The sequence below is a fragment of the Gracilinanus agilis genome, chromosome 4 (assembly GCF_016433145.1).
Source record: "Gracilinanus agilis isolate LMUSP501 chromosome 4, AgileGrace, whole genome shotgun sequence".
Lineage (NCBI taxonomy): Eukaryota > Metazoa > Chordata > Mammalia > Didelphimorphia > Didelphidae > Gracilinanus > Gracilinanus agilis.
The window spans coordinates 31,854,619-31,867,990 of NC_058133.1; the positions used below are offsets into that span (position 1 = coordinate 31,854,619).

At 49.2% G+C, this 13,372-nt stretch overlaps 2 protein-coding genes across 2 annotated transcripts in view; one reads left to right on the top strand and one right to left on the bottom strand.

Moving 5' to 3' along the window:
• EFCAB14 (EF-hand calcium binding domain 14) overlaps positions 1-6,763 on the top strand; it is a 40,065-nt gene extending 33,302 nt beyond the window's left edge. Inside the window, exons 9-10 of the mRNA XM_044674819.1 lie at positions 2,495-2,623; positions 4,005-6,763. Of these exons, the coding sequence (XP_044530754.1) occupies positions 2,495-2,623; positions 4,005-4,198 (323 nt within the window). The 3' untranslated portion in view covers positions 4,199-6,763. The remainder of the gene's footprint in view (positions 1-2,494; positions 2,624-4,004) is intronic.
• Positions 6,764-8,048: 1,285 nt separating this feature from the next.
• TEX38 (testis expressed 38) lies at positions 8,049-11,129 on the bottom strand. Its single transcript, XM_044674820.1, has 4 exons — positions 11,009-11,129; positions 10,874-10,925; positions 8,967-9,088; positions 8,049-8,590 (listed from the first exon to the last, which is right to left on the bottom strand). The coding sequence occupies exons 1-4, from the start codon at positions 11,127-11,129 to the stop codon at positions 8,049-8,051; spliced, it is 837 nt and encodes a 278-aa protein (XP_044530755.1).
• Positions 11,130-13,372: the final 2,243 nt, after the last annotated feature.

Genomic DNA, 13,372 nt, shown 5'->3' on the forward strand with positions numbered 1-13,372 from the left:
ACCTAAAAGTCACCAGTGACTACAAGTAGAGGTCACCTCCTCTCCCTGTCCTGCCTTGCCTCTTAAAAGGACCCTACCTGGCCCATCCTGAAAGACAGCTGGCTGCCCCTTCCTTGCAAACTTCCAGGGAAGTGAATCTTTAGGCTTCCCTTCTAAAGCTCATCTCCAGACAGGCCAAGCCGGGTGCAGCCCTGGAACTGAGCAGCCACCTCATCAGATGGCTTGAGAGCTCTAGGTGGCACCAGGAAGTTTTCCCAGTGTCTCAGCCCTGCACGACCTGCCGCAGCCCAAGCCTTGGACCAGTAGACACACCAGAGTAATTATTGAGTCTGGTGTGTCACTTTAAGTGCTAGACTCGTTTCTATTTGATCTGGCAGTACTAGGCAGCACGGGGGAGCCAGTGAGCTTCCTGACTCAGGGGAGTGGAACTGTGGCCAGATCTGCATGCCCACTTTGGCAGCTGAGTGGAGGACAGTCAAGAGAAAGTGAGCAGGCCAGTGAGGATTTGGGGGAAAAGAGTGCATGCAGGATGCACAGGACTAGAAAGAATGAGTAAAAGTTGGGTTTGGTGGGTACAGGGGTGGGGGCAGGCCAAGACCGCCCCAAAGTTGTGGCTTAGGTTGATTGGGAAGTTAGAAAGAAAGGAAAAGAGGACAGTTCTGTAGTTGGAAATGCCAGGTGGGACACTTGCTTCAGTGTCCAAAAGGTAGTTGGAGTTTCTAGACTGGAGCTCAGGAAAGAAGTTCAACTTGAAGAGTGTCACTAGATCCATGAACCCACAGCATGATGAGGAAGGATGCCAGACTCCTGTACCTCCCCCTGCCTCAACTCACCCCCCACATAAGTCAGACAGTGGACTCAACATAGGGAGAAACAGATTTTTGGATGTGGCCAATGAGGGAATTTGTTTTGCTAATTTACGTTTATTTATTTAAAAGGGTTTGTTTTTCTTTTTTTCCCATTGGGAAGGAGGTGAAAGGGAGAAGGAAGGAAAAAAAACAAATGCTAGATAATAGAAAAAATATTAAATAGTAATAATAACTAAACTCATGGGGATGGATAAGGGCATCAGTGTGAGGTCACCTGAAGTCACCCAGTAAGAGGCCATTCTTCCCTCTAGGTTCTCCTTCTATTCATCTGACATTTCCTCTTTGGACTCCCTTGCTGGCATGGATAAAGACCAGTAAAGGGAAACCAAGGAGGAAAGGGTAGTTGGCAGATATTGAGAAGGAGCCATCAAAAAACATCTGATCTTGGATTACAATTTTGGACAGTATAATCCCCAAGATCACTTCCCAGCCATTTGGCCCTATTCTTTAGGCCCAGTCCCTCTGTGCATTCCAGATCAACCAAATTGTCCCTTCCTCAAGCCTGCATTAATCCATCAGCATCCCCAAGAGAATATAAAGAGACATTTTGTCAGGTGCCCTGCTAGAGCATTCATTCCCTATCTGACCACTCCATCTGGCATGACTTACTCTTTTTTTTTAAACCCTTAACTTCTGTGTATTGGCTTCTAGGTGGAAGAGTGGCAAGGGTGGGCAATGGGGGTCAAGTGACCTGCCCAGGGTCACACAGCTGGGAAGTGTCTGAGGTCGGATTTGAACCTAGGACCTCCTGTCTCTAGGCCTGGCTCTCAATTCACTGAGCTACCCAGCTGCCCCATGATTTACCATGACCCTTTTCATGATGGGCTCCAGGACTGAGTCAGGCCCACCAGCCAGCAGCCTAAAGACCTGACTGTCCATTCTGATTGCCCCATTCCCACAAGTCATAATTCTGCCATAGGTAATGGCAGGGACTCCCTCACATCCCAACTCCTTTGGTGCTCTTCTCCCATCTCTCTGCTTTCCTGGGATTTCACATCCCTGGTTGCTGTGCCTAGGGTTATCCTAACTCCAGGTACTCTATCCTTAGAGGAGAAAGAAGAAAGCAAAAGCAATCCCCAGATGAGCTCTAGGTGGCCAGATTGGAAGGTAAGGATTTTTCTCAAGACAGTGGATGGCCCAAGCCCTCTTTGTTCCCTTTCTTCACCAGCTCAAAGGTCAACTTCTCTGGTCATTGGAGCCCATCTAGCTTTCATGTTTCCCTTTGAGACCTTTTTTTTAATCCTTACTTTCTATCTTAGAATCAATATAGTTCCAAGGCAGAAGACCAGGAAGGGCTAAGCAATTGAGATTAAGCGACTTGCCCAGGGTCACATACCTAGGAAGTATCCGAGACCAGATTGGAACCCAGATCCTCTTGACTCCAAGCCTGTGCTACTTGGCTGCCCCCTTAAGACTTTTTTCTGATTCCTAGCCTAATTGTAGTTAGTGTCATGTCCCTCTGGCAGCCCAGTTCACACACCCCTTGTCATGCTATTTTCCCTCCTTTAGATTTGTTAGTGCACTTCATGCCTTCCCTTTGCAGGTGATGTCAAAGGGGACTTTCCATACCAGCTTAATTTGGTATCAGTCCATAAGATTAATTCTCCTGCGTATGTCTGTTTCAGGGAAAGCACAGAGTGCTGCATCAAAGCCATCAGCATCTCCAAAGTTTTCCCCACGATCTCTCGGAGCCCAAGTGGAGAAAACTGCCCTTCTGAGACCTGTCTCCATCCCGGGAATTTCCAGCCTGGCAGGTAAGTCTGAGAGAGCAATGGTCAGGGCGCTGCTGAGGAGCTTTGGAAAGTGGGCCAAGTGTATGGGAATGGAATCTCAGTAGAACCTTAGAAAAATCAAGTCAGAGGACCTGGCAGAGCCCAGCTGGGATCATTACCCTCCCATAATGCCACACCACCCATAAGATTGTTGATGAGTGTGAGTGAGACGTGTCAGCTCAGGCTTCTGGAATTCCAAAGGCTGCAACAGCCTCTTGAACACGTTCTGTGATGGGGGGCTCACTCTTTCCTGAGGCCACCTTCCCTATTTCTGGGGACTCTTCTTTTTGTCCCCCGTTGCTTTGATTCTGTTGTTTGGGTCCCGCAACCTAAGGGTAATCCTTTCTGTCACCTGACAGCTCTCCCGTCCTTTTTTCTGGGGGTCTCTGGCCTACATTTCCAGAGACAGGTTTTGGACATTTGCTCTCCCTCCCTTTTGCACTGAAATTTGAAATGAATTCGGACTTGTTTGAGAATCATTGACCCCATGCCCAGCCCTCCAGCCTTCCAGGAAGCACAGGAGAGTCTTGTGCAACCTGGGCAGGCCCCCAGGAGGCAGGAGGGCAGAGGAAGGGGATTGTGTGGTCGTGGGAAACCAGGATGGTGGAAATCCAGGAACTTGCTTGTGGCAGGTCAACAACTCATCTTGCAAAGTAGGAGTCAGGCGTTGTGTAAGTAATTCTGCAAACCCAGTGAAGCTCGGTGGATCTTCCTAACTAGGTCATAGGCCTGAGCCTTGGGAGCACCCCAGAGGGGGCAGCAGGTGGGGGAAGGGATCAAGTATTCAGCACTGCTATGTGCTAGGCGCTGGGCTAAGTGCTTGACAGTTGTTATCTCATTTGGCCCTCACAGCAGCCCTGAGAGGTAGATGGTTATCATCCCCTTTTTACAGATGAGGCCAAGGGGGTTAAGTGCCTTGCCCAGGGCCCCACAGGCAGCCGGTGGCTGAGGTCATTTTGACCTCTGGTGCCTCTTAGTGCCTAGTACAGAGTCTCAGTATCTGCATCTCTCCATTTCTACCCTCCTGCCCTAGACAACAGCCTCTCAAGAGCCAGGAGATGGTCTTTGAGGGTTGCTGTGGCCAAGGCAGTTCACCTGCCTGCGGACAGCCCGTCCCAGGTGCTCCCTCTGGCCCTAAATCTCCTCAGGAGCTGTGAGAAGGAGCGCCTGGCGCATGTGCGCGCCTCTCTTTTCTCCCCCTTGGGCTTTAAAGAGGCAAAGGCTAGCGTGACGTCTGGGAAACCTCAGCAGAAATACAGCAAAGCACACTTTGTCCAGCAGGCTCAGAGGTGATCCCCTGAGGCTGCCAGCTCCCATTTTTGCCCAAGAGTGGTGTTGATAATTAAGTGCCTTGTTTCAACAGATCTCCTGGATTTGTTCCAAAGAGTGGGCCAAGGGCCCGAAGGGAAACTGTCCTACCAGGATCTTCAGAACCTGCTTGGCCCTGCCGTCCCATCTGCCCAGAGCATGGCAGAGTTGGATATGGACAGAGACGGGAGCTACTCCTTCCCAGAACTGAGATTGGCTTTAGGCATTGAGCGTATGGAACAGAATTAGTATTGGAAACCCAGCACAGGCCTCCTGCTAGCCAGCCATCGCCCGACAAGTCAGCCCTCCCTCGGCCCAGCAATCCCCTTCAAAGCTGCGTAGCACCCCCCGGCACCTTTTTAACTCATTTGGAGAATCTATATAAAGGTTATTTTTTTAAAGAGGAGAATATTTCCTTCTGGTCAGATGCTCAGCAGGAGCTAGGTGCTTTCAGGGCACCCACAAGAATGTCGCTTTTAAAACTACCGCCAGTCCAGGGAGCCCTCCTTCCTCTCTAGTCCCTCTTGAGGGGGATGACCATGTCTTTAAACTGAGAAATATGTACATAGAGAGAGGAACCCCTATTTTCTATTTTACATAAATTTGCCTTAAATTAGCTGCACTTTATAGAAACCCAGAAAAATCTTGTCTTTTCTGTCCAAGAGGCCTTTTCCAAGCATTTGTCAGTAGTTGACATTGAGCAGGGAATTATGTGCATTGGAGGGATGGGTGAAAATGGCTTAGAATCAGCCATTCGTGTCCAGACCCTTCTCCAGTGACCCAGGAAGGAGGAAGGAGGACAAGGAAGCTGCTGAATCCCCCAGGTTTTCTCACTAAGCGATCACCCTGCCCCCTCACCCAGGTCTAACCAGCAGTCCGAAAAGGCCCCTGGGCCCCCTCCCAACCTTGTTGGATGCTTTCAGGTTGATGAGCTTAGCTAAAGCGATTTCAGGAAAGGATGGTGTGGATTCTCTTCCTCTCTCTGAGATGTTGCCTTCCTCTTCCGGCCCTGCCCGCCCCTTCCCAGACCTGTAGCAGCAGCCAAGCCAGATCCTCTCCTCCGGCTGATGGGCTGGACACAGACTCACCCCCACTTGTGGTCTCAGCCTGCTCACCTGGGCCTTCCCTCTGCTGCCAGCTGGTCTCAGAGCCTCCTCCTGGGAGGTTTTTGGGGGCAGCAGATTCAGAAAGTAAAATGTCAGAAGTGTCTTGGCAAGACAGGAGAGCAGGAATTCCCTTGAATCTTAACAAGTGCAATATCGTTTCTTCCCCAGCCCCTCTCGGAGGGGCAGGTGATGTGTGTCCCGTTCTCTCAGCCTGCCCATCTGCCGTTCCCAGAAGTGGTCTCTGGTCCCAGAGGAGGAAGCGTCCTTGCTCTCCACTGGCGCCCTTCTTTGGTGAGCGCCCTCTGAAACCTGGTGTGGAGCCCTTGGCAGCCTTGCAGTAAAGCCTCGTCCCTCCTCCCATATCTACTCTTCCTTTGGCATGATCCTGGACTTAGCTGGTTCACAATAACCTTCTGTAGGCATGTGAAGCTCAATGAGGGATGAGCAGGCTAAAGACCTTCTCTGCCAGGGTGAGTCGCATCCGGCTGTCGGCTTCTTTCTCTGCATCCCCCTCTGGCCATTGCTATTGCCCAGGAGGAGTACTTGATCTGCTCTGAAGTCTTGGCACCCCATTTCAAAGTAGCCTGAGCCCCCCTTGGGAGCTCGAGACACCCCATCCTGGCCGTGCCTGTGGCCCTGTTTCATATACCTGCCCCTATCAGTTCTCTAACAACCAAATAAAATTCTAGCAATAAAATTGATCACTCCAAGATCTGTACATATTGTACCATAGGTCTTATGTCTATACCTGTGAGTTTGTTTTTGTTTTGTTCTGAGTTTTTGAAAACTTAATTTCTATGAAACACTTAAGAGCGCAACGCAGGCTGCCCTTTTTCATTTCAGAGCAGTAGATCACGGGTCAGGGGAGAACTCTTGGTTAGCTCTTAGTTTAAAAGCCCGTTTCTTTTAGGATTTGTCTTAGGTTCTTACTCAGAAGGAATCCCACAGGGCCAGTCATAGAGTGAAGTTACCTTCGCTGGCTAAGCCCAGGCAGGGAGGTCCCAAGGCTGAGTCACCAGCCTCAGCCAAGATGGTGGCTTCCTGCCTCCTGAAGTGCCCCTTCAGCAGAATGTGGACTAGCAGCACTTCCTAGCAAGCTCCCCTCAGCACCCCAGTTACCACACCTCTTCCAGGCCTAGCAGCAGGCAGTGCCCCACCCCACCCCCCAAGCGATGGCATCTTCAGGAGGTGAGGCCGGCTGCTCTTTGAGCTGGGACAAGAGAGGCTTCCAGGCTCTTCTTACATTTGGCCCTCTCTCCCAACTTTGGCTTAACAGCTCATGCCACTTCTCACCTTGGTGGCTCCAGACTCTCAACTGGCCAACTAGTTTTCTTGCTTTCAGTTCCCCGATTCTTGGAGCAGGGTTTGGTCAAGAACTAGGCATGGGAAGTGAGGCAGGCCAAGCTTGAGAATGAAGGAGCCATGGCAGGGATGGGGGCAAGGGTCCCCTGCTTCATTGGCTACAGTCCAATACCAGTATTCCTGCATGCTGCCAAGGACCTGAGTCAGGGGTTGTCCTCCTCCACCCTATCTAAATCTCTCTCTCCCTCTTCTTCCCCTTCTCCCTCTCTCCCCTTCCCCCCTATACCCCTACCTTGGCCTGATTTCCTATTAGAGCCAGGTCACCCATGGGTCCCTGAGAGGAGCCTTGCACTATCTTGTTAACATGTTCTTGTTTAAATAAAAGGCATTTCCATTTTTCTCCTGACTGTGTCTGTGTTTAAAGTTCTTTGATGAATGAACCAGTTGGTTGTGTATCAAAGGGGAAAAGGCCCCCTGGAAGATGGACTTTGTGGAGACTGGGTGGGTGAAATGGAGTCGGGGGAAAGCAGCCATTTGACCTACTCAAGGGAAGACGATGGCCAAGCTATGACCAGGCCTGAGAGGATAGAGATTTCACAGGGATTAGTAAGGGGTTCACGCTTCTCCCACCTGGGAACAATTCCAAGGTGTGTGCTTCTCTTCATACAGGTAGCACAGATTCTAGGGAAATGACCAGGGTCAGGGATTAGAATCCAGGTCCTTTGACTCCCAAACCCCATGTTCTTTTTCCACACCAACAATGAGTTTAGGTCTTTTCCTTAAACTGCAGCTGGGAGGATTTAAGCGAAGTTTCCTCACCACAGATTTATGAGACGTTGGGCACAGTGAGGAAGTCAGCAGGGCATCTGGCACAGTCGAATCCCTCAGAGCAAGACACTTCCTATCCCCCTTCACAAAACCTGTTTCTTCCTTTGCAAAAGGGTTACAAATAAAGAACTTTTCAAAGTTTAAACTTTGTCATTCTCTGATCATTATGATTAGAGTCCAAACCTGTTAGACTGGGCTTCCCCATGAGAGAACCAAGAATGACGTGTGAAGACCTGGGCAGTGGTGGGCCCATGTAGGGGGTCTATACGTGACCCTGGGTGTTGGGTTCTTGGGGGAAGAAGGGACCCTAGAGTAGATGGACTCTGGTGCTGCTGGTCACTTGTGGGATCACAGGAGGACTTGGAGAAGCTTGAGGCCAATATGTCACAGTGTGTAACCCAAGCACCTCATTTATAGACAGGGAAATGAGTGTTGAAGGGAAGGAGGCCTGCCTACTCACTCTGGTATGAAGTAGCCATGGCTGCCCTTCTCTGGTCTAAGGATGCAGCCTCCCATGTCAGGACTGTGGCTCTGGTTAAATGATTATCTGGGCCACAGTCCCAAGTCCAACTTGCTTTGGCAGCTGCAGCCCCCCCCCCGCCCCACCCCGCCCTCCATCCTCAAAATCAATATGGGGGGTTTTAATGTTTTATTAAAAAGTTTAATATCAGACTCGTTTGCTAATGGTGCACTGGATGGGGAGAGGGTGTTTGTTCCCTTAAGGCAGTTAAGGCAGAAGCCACAACTTTTAAGAAAAAAGATTATTGCATGGATTTGGATCCAGAGCAAACCACTGACCATTGGGGGTTCCTGGTCCCCCACCCCACAACCCTCCCCATACCTCCCATCAGACCAGGGGCAAGCTACAGCTCGTAAGCCAGGCTCTTGGGGTTGGTGTGATAGTCCCCATGGGCCAGAGCTGGCAGAGAGTGAAACTGGGTGCTCCTCTCAGAATAGATGGTGAAAGGGTAGGAGGCAGAGTGGTTCGCCGTAGGCGGCAGGCTGCACAGCGATGGGGCTAAGGGCCCCTCCTGGAAGGCGGAATTGCGTGGCCCTGGGGTTGAATAACAGGTCAGAGGTGGTGCGGAGGCCGGGGACATGATGGGTCTGGCTGGGGTGGCCTTGCTCTTTCCTTCCTGGATGCCTGTCAGGGGTTTGGAGACCTCCGGCTTCGGGATGGCCACCGGCAATTCCACTTTGATCCCAGTGTTCATGCCATACTGCCGACGCTTGTTGATCCAGTAGAGGAGAGGGCTATAGGTGAAGGTGGCCGCCTGCATGACTTCCACCCACTCCTGAGCCTGCTCTTCCCTTCGAACCTTCTTCCTCCAGTGGAGAAAGACCATGCAGACACCAGTAACCACAGAGCATAGCCCCAAGGCACCAAAGTACAGTGGGAGCCAGACTCCAGAAGAGAAAAGGAACCAGCATTAATTGGTGACCAGAGAGGGGAGCATTTCACCCACTGCACCACCAGCATGCCTTCCTCCTTCCTGGTAAGCTTCCTCCTGGGGCCCCCAGGGAGGCTGGAAGAGTTATAAAAGGGCCTGGTTTCTAGCCATGCAGAGTTCCCACTAGAGGAGAGACCAACTGACCTTACTGCTTGGGGAACTCCAGGGGCCAAGGTGGAGACAAACCTACTGCCAGCAAAAGAGATGGGGACAGGGGAAGGGGTCTTCCCACCTCTACTCCCACCTTTTGGTCTTCTACTCCAGCCACATATTAAGATTGTCCCTGCCATTCTCTTTCCCCACATGGGGAAGGAGAGAAGAGCTACTTACCACCAGGGATGCTCAGCCGGTCCCCTCGGGGATCCATGAGGGCAGAGGGCTGGGTGCTGCTGGGTGAGGTGTGCCTCAACAGACTCTCAGAGGGAAGGCCCTCCTTCCCAGCCCTCCTCCAACTAATGCAAGGTCAGAACCCCCAGGTATTATTATTCCTCAAGGTTGCCAGGTTCCCGAACCATAACATTCTAGAAGCTGGGGTGTCACTTGAGTGAAACAGACTGACACTAGACCTTACCCTTCGGGGCATGAAAGAGGGGCACAAAAAAGAAAGAGTAGCCCTTCCTAGGGGTCCGGGACTCCCTGGGGGAAGTCCTGTGACATAATCTGGCCTCCACCTTCTCCATTATCCTCTACTTCCCCTTCCTCCTTGCTGCTCCACACCCCAGGGTGGACAATGCATTGCACATCCCAGGCTTAAATAAATGTTTGTTGAATAAGTGAATAAATGAATGAATGCTCATGCACACACAGGCCATTTCCCCCAGTAAGATGTAAGCTCTTCGAGGCTGTTGTCTTTGTGTGCCTGACATCCAGGAGGGCCTGAATAAACGCTTGGCCAAGCCTAGACCATTTTAAGCGTGTCCATGTCTTAACTCCCCAGGCAGGCCGTCTTTGAGCTCTCTGAGGACAAGGCCTGGGTATTAATCTACTAAGCAAACACAGACACAACGCATTAAAAATACTTACTTGGAAAATGCAGGACAAATCTGGACTTATAAAATATAAGGCCAAATGGAATCTATGGTCTAACTGTACTTTAAGGAAAATAATTGAGAAACATTCATTGGCATACCATAGATGCTTCTCCAACCCCACCCAAGGCTTAGTCAGCCAATTCATAGTATGAGCCTAAGCAAGGCAGCCTCTGTTTCCCCATCTGTAAAATGGGGGCATTCTGAATCTGCTCTTAAAAATCTCTTCTAGATCTAAATCTGTTATCTATGATTCTAGCTGGGGGCCTCCTGAAAGCACTTCTCCTTAGAGCCAACTCCAGGGCCTCTGACGTAACTCATTTCTAAACCCTTTGGATCTCTGAACTGAGGTGCCAAGCACCAACCTCTGAGTCAGCTTGGCTTTCTGGGTTCAGAGATCCATTCCCCTTGGTTCCAGATGTTTGCCCATTTTCTGCCTGTTTTCACCATCCTTCCAACAAAGCCAGCCTGTGAACCAATGTTCCCTTCCCTGGACCTCTTCACCCCTCTATCCACAAACTCCAGACCCAGGAAGGTTTGGTTTTAAATATTTATTCACAAAGGAAAAGAGGGATATACAGATTCAGTGGCAGTATATTGCCTGATGCCGAATCCATCTTATAGGCATGTGGGTCTTCATTGTCAGGGGCTAGGATACCCCTCACTACAGCTCTCATTTGGAAGAGGCTATAGAGCAGATACCTGCACTGGAGGGGGCCTCCCACCTGGACCTGGACCTTTACTAGCTGTTATGACCCTGGGATACTTCTTTCCTGCAATTTAGTGCTTAGAGGTTAACACAAAACCTCTGTTTCCCTCAGTTTCCTCAACTATAAAATGGGGATAATATTAGCCCCTACCTCAAATAGTTGTGAAAGTCAAGTGAGATCTATAAAGCTTAGCACACAGCCAATGCTGTATAAATGCTTATCCCCTTCCCTTCCCCGACTCTGTCTCTATCTTGTATACTGTTAATAACATGGGGCTTCCCCTATTAGATGTCAGCTCTTACAGGGTAGGGCCCCTTCCTTTGTAACCCACTGTTTATTTCAGTGCCTCGCACACAACAGGTGCTTCATAAATGCCTGCTGACTTAGTCCATGTGATGCAAGCAAAGTGTTGGTCATTGTTGTTCTTGAAAGAAGTCTGCTTCAGACCTTCTCCATAGCAAGTAAAAGAAACTTTATTGTGGGCCTGGGGGCAACGCACCCTGCAGGCTCCTCTTTTTTCTCCTTCCTGGGGTAGGAATGTGCTCCCCTCCCTGAAGGAAAAGCCATGTTGCACACAGTTGTAGGGCCAATTGGTCTGTGGACATTCTCCCTACTCAAGACAAATGCCACTCACCAGGGCTCTCGGGCACTGATTGTTCTAGGGAGTTCAGCCCTCTCTCATCATTTTCCCCTCGAATGATTTGGACCCAAAAATCCCTTTTGAGGTGATGAGGGATGAAGGTCTCATCTTCCATAACTTCAGGCTGACAAGAGACATAGAGTTGTCCCTGCCTGTGCTGGGCCAAGTCTCAAGAGTGTCAATGAGTGGAAGGAAGCCTAAACTATGTCCAGTAGATTGGGAGGCTGGATAGGCAGAGAGCCTTCCTGCAGGAGCCATCATCTGAAGCTTAAAAGTTTCAGGCCTGGAGCAGACAAACCCAAGGAGTGTTTTCACAGCTCATTCAGGGAGTCCCTCAGGGTCTTCCTGATAAGGAGCTTAAGGTCCTCACAGGTAGAAAAGTCCAGGACCATCTCTGGTGGGAGAAAAAGTTCAACAAGGGAAAGATGGATCCAGCTAGGCTGTCCCCCAAGCTTAACAGCAGTGGGAATGATTGGAATGATCATATAGGGTCCTTTTCACCCAATGCTAAGCTGTTCCATAACCTCAGTCCTCCAGAATGACCTCTGACCTCCAGATTCTCATACAAACCAGAGGGCTACCAAGGACTCCCCTTCTGCCTCAGGCCTGGGGAAGTGTACGTTGGCATAGGACATTCTTCCCCAAGTTTGTAGCCTGATGAAGTCCAAAAAGGACTTTCCACTGGCTTCTCCCTGGAAGAAGGAGGTGTCCCATAGAGGCCTGGTATCATTCCCCAGATGTTATGGTGTACAAACAAGTTCATGATTCATTAGCTTAAACTAAACACAAGAGCAAAGTCTTCTCTGAAATATAGTTTAAACAAATAAGGAAATGTTTACAAAGCATCCACATCATATAAATCATATACAGATGGATACATTCATTGTTTCCCCTACCCAATACTCTGAGCTTAATACATGCATATTTCAAAAGAATTCAGCCAATACCTTATAGGACAGCCACTGTAATATCTGAAGGGGGGCAATCAGGCTTGCACTGTGCCCCTGGAATTTGGCTCTGCCCAATGGCTAAAGCATATGGAGGAGTTAAACTGTTAGAGCTTGACAATGTCGTTTGAAAACACAAAGTATAAAAACATAAATAAGTGAGCATTTTTCTTCAATCCAATTTCTAAGCATTTGTATGATAGCTTCAGCAAGGGTGGTAAATACAAATCCTTTCTCGAGAATTGCTGAGCCTTGACGTAAATCACACTTCTTACAAAATCCTACTTTCCTGCAAGCAGAACTCTCAGCCCCAAACTCTGGATTTTATAAAACCAAATAATAAAATGTTTTAATTATAAGCATAATTTAAATACTGAGGCTAAGTTGTAAACTATAAGCTACTTTTTTTTTTTAAAAACCCTTGTACTTCGGTGTATTGTCTCATAGGTGGAAGATTGGTAAGGGTGGGCAATGGGGGTCAAGGACTTGCCCAGGGTCACACAGCTGGGAAGTGGCTGAGGCCGGATTTGAACCTAGGACCTCCTGTCTCTAGGCCTGACTCTCACTCCACTGAGCTACCCAGCTGCCCCCTATAAGCTACTTTTTAAGACCCAGGATGTTATAAAATTTACATTCCTTAAGAAGTGAGATTAAAATGTCTTGAACATATATCTGCAAAGTGGAGTACTGAAATGTGAAGGTAAAATGTTTCTTTTTGTAAGCCAATATATTAAAAATTAATGTGTTAGCAGAGATCTGAAAATAAATAGCTTCCAAAAGAGAGACTCCCTTCCCTCCCCTAAAATCTGGGCATAAAATAACAGCATAAAATAACACTCCCTTCCACCATCTTTCGGACTATCCCAGAATCTCCATCCATCTATGAAGGAAAACAATTTGCAAAAACTTAGCAGAAAGCTGGCATACACTCGCATAAACAGCCACCTGTAAAAGGGACTCAGTAAAGCAAGAAAGTCTAGATTCCTGCCTTTCCTCTGAGCTAATAAAACACAAGGTTCTTCGCAGGGTTTCCCCTGCCTCAGAGAACTTGCCAGCCTTAGAGGACAACTCAATGCGAGCTTCCCTGCAGAGGGAAGAACTTGCCAGCTCTAGAGGGCAAGTCTTTCCTCTCAACACTCCCGAGTATTGGGAGGTGCAAGTCTAGAGTTATGAAAAGAGAAGGCAGGAGGAGGTTTATCTCATCCATGTATGTGTTGGCCAGAGTCGTTCTTGAAAGAACTGTCTCAGACCTTCTCCACAGGGCGTAAAACAGGGCTTTATCGTAGGTCTGGGGGGCCACACTCTGTGGGTGCCTCTCCTCCTCTTTCCTGGGGTGGGAGTGCAGCCCCCTTCTCCAGAGGGAAGGAGTGTGTAATTGGGCTATAGGGCTAATTGGTCTGTAGGTTTCCCC

Excerpts from the sequence above, each read along its gene's own strand:
- TEX38 (XM_044674820.1), bottom strand. The coding sequence starts at position 11,129 with ATGGAAGATGAGACCTTCATCCCTCATCACCTCAAAAGGGATTTTTGG. Across the intron at positions 9,089-10,873 it reads AAAAAAGAGGAGCCTGCAGG|TTGGAGGAGGGCTGGGAAGG; the intron begins GTGCGTTGCCCC and ends ACCTTGCATTAG. Across the intron at positions 8,591-8,966 it reads CCGGCTGAGCATCCCTGGTG|TCTGGCTCCCACTGTACTTT; the intron begins GTAAGTAGCTCT and ends TCTCTTCTGGAG.